General features: G+C 51.9%; 1 protein-coding gene across 1 annotated transcript; it reads right to left on the bottom strand.

Annotated features, from left to right (window-relative positions):
* Positions 1 to 573: 573 nt before the first annotated feature.
* Positions 574 to 1,164, bottom strand: PtA15_9A40 (uncharacterized protein; the record flags this gene model as incomplete). Its single annotated transcript, XM_053172615.1, has 1 exon — positions 574 to 1,164. The coding sequence occupies one exon, from the start codon at positions 1,162 to 1,164 to the stop codon at positions 574 to 576; it is 591 nt and encodes a 196-aa protein (XP_053023471.1).
* Between the last annotated feature and the right edge of the window lie 209 nt (positions 1,165 to 1,373).

Genomic DNA, 1,373 nt, shown 5'->3' on the forward strand with positions numbered 1-1,373 from the left:
TCCGGTGCACCAAGTTTGCTTACAAAAGAGTTACCTCCCAGAGGGACCGATGCAAGAGATATGCCATTTTCCCCTATCTTTATATACTAGGTGTACAATTTTGTTGTCTTGGAGTAATCCCGGACTTGATTAAGTTCGGTATATACTTGAGACGGTGTTTTCCTGGTTTTCAAACAAGAACCCTTGTGATCTATTCTGCCAAAAGCAACATGATGATCATAGTTTCCATCTGCTGGTCGGACAAATTCCGAGGACAACCCGTGCGCACTAAAAGTTTCTTAAATGTCTTCAAATTGGATTTCAGGCACTATCATTTCACAAAAAACAACTGGGGGACAGTTTTTTGTGGGTGGTCAATCCGGCCCATAATACTGCTCCTACAATTGCGCCTCTAGAGCTGTGTGCTGTGCAGTTCTGCTGAGAGGCAAGGTCGAACGGGTCTGGGGAGGGGGCCAATGATAATCGTGTAGCCTAGAGGCCTACAACGCCTTTTCTGCTTGGATACAGACACTTCTTTTTGGTATCAATAATGGTTCAGGAGGCAGTAGTATACAGGTACATGAAGGAGTAGATTTAGCAGTTATGTCGTGATTTTAGATGGTCATGGATCGGGAAGAGAGGATGATTGAGGGGGCCGATTCCAAATGAAGACATGTCCGTCCTTCCCAGCTGCGGAGAGAAGAGGATCGGATGGATGCGAGAGGTTCGCCATTGTAGCCAGCGAGTTCGCAGAGGAGCCGGGGCTGGGCAGCGACGGAGACGAGATAGGGGAGGCCGTCGGCGTGGCGACGAGCAGGGCCTGATTATTGTCCACGAAGGCGAGCGAAGAGATGGCTGCGGAGGTCCGTTTCCAAGTGGCCAAGGGCGTGACGGCCAGACTTGGGCGGCTTTCGTCCCGTCGCCAGTGGATACTCGCGGGACATACCGTGCCTGTGCGTGTGCCGTAGGCGATGATGTCCGAGGAGCGTCTGAGTTGACGGGGGCCAATGGCTCCCAGGGGATCGGCTCCAGACTTGGGCAGGTCGACGCATTGGCAGGTACTGAGGTTGGTGGCCTGGGATCAACTGCGCTTAGGGCCTGGCTGATGATACTGAAGCCGAGGGTAACGTTGGGGGGGAGGCCGGGGAAGGTTATCCAACGCGAGTGGCCAGGATCCATCTTCATTTTCGTGCTAAAACTGCTGGGGTTGGTTGTAGTCGGGAGGGTTGCTTGGTGTGTCGTGAGGGGTCATTGGAGCCTTGTTTTCTTTGGGGGGGACCAAAATGTGGGTGGGACAGCTGGGCAGACGTTACATAAATATGCCATACACATGTTACTCAAGTTTATGTGTTATGGCGGGCCTGCTGAGCTGTAATTGCTTTCAAAACAGTATT

The sequence above is a fragment of the Puccinia triticina genome, chromosome 9A (genome assembly GCF_026914185.1).
Source record: "Puccinia triticina chromosome 9A, complete sequence".
Classification (NCBI taxonomy): domain Eukaryota; kingdom Fungi; phylum Basidiomycota; class Pucciniomycetes; order Pucciniales; family Pucciniaceae; genus Puccinia; species Puccinia triticina.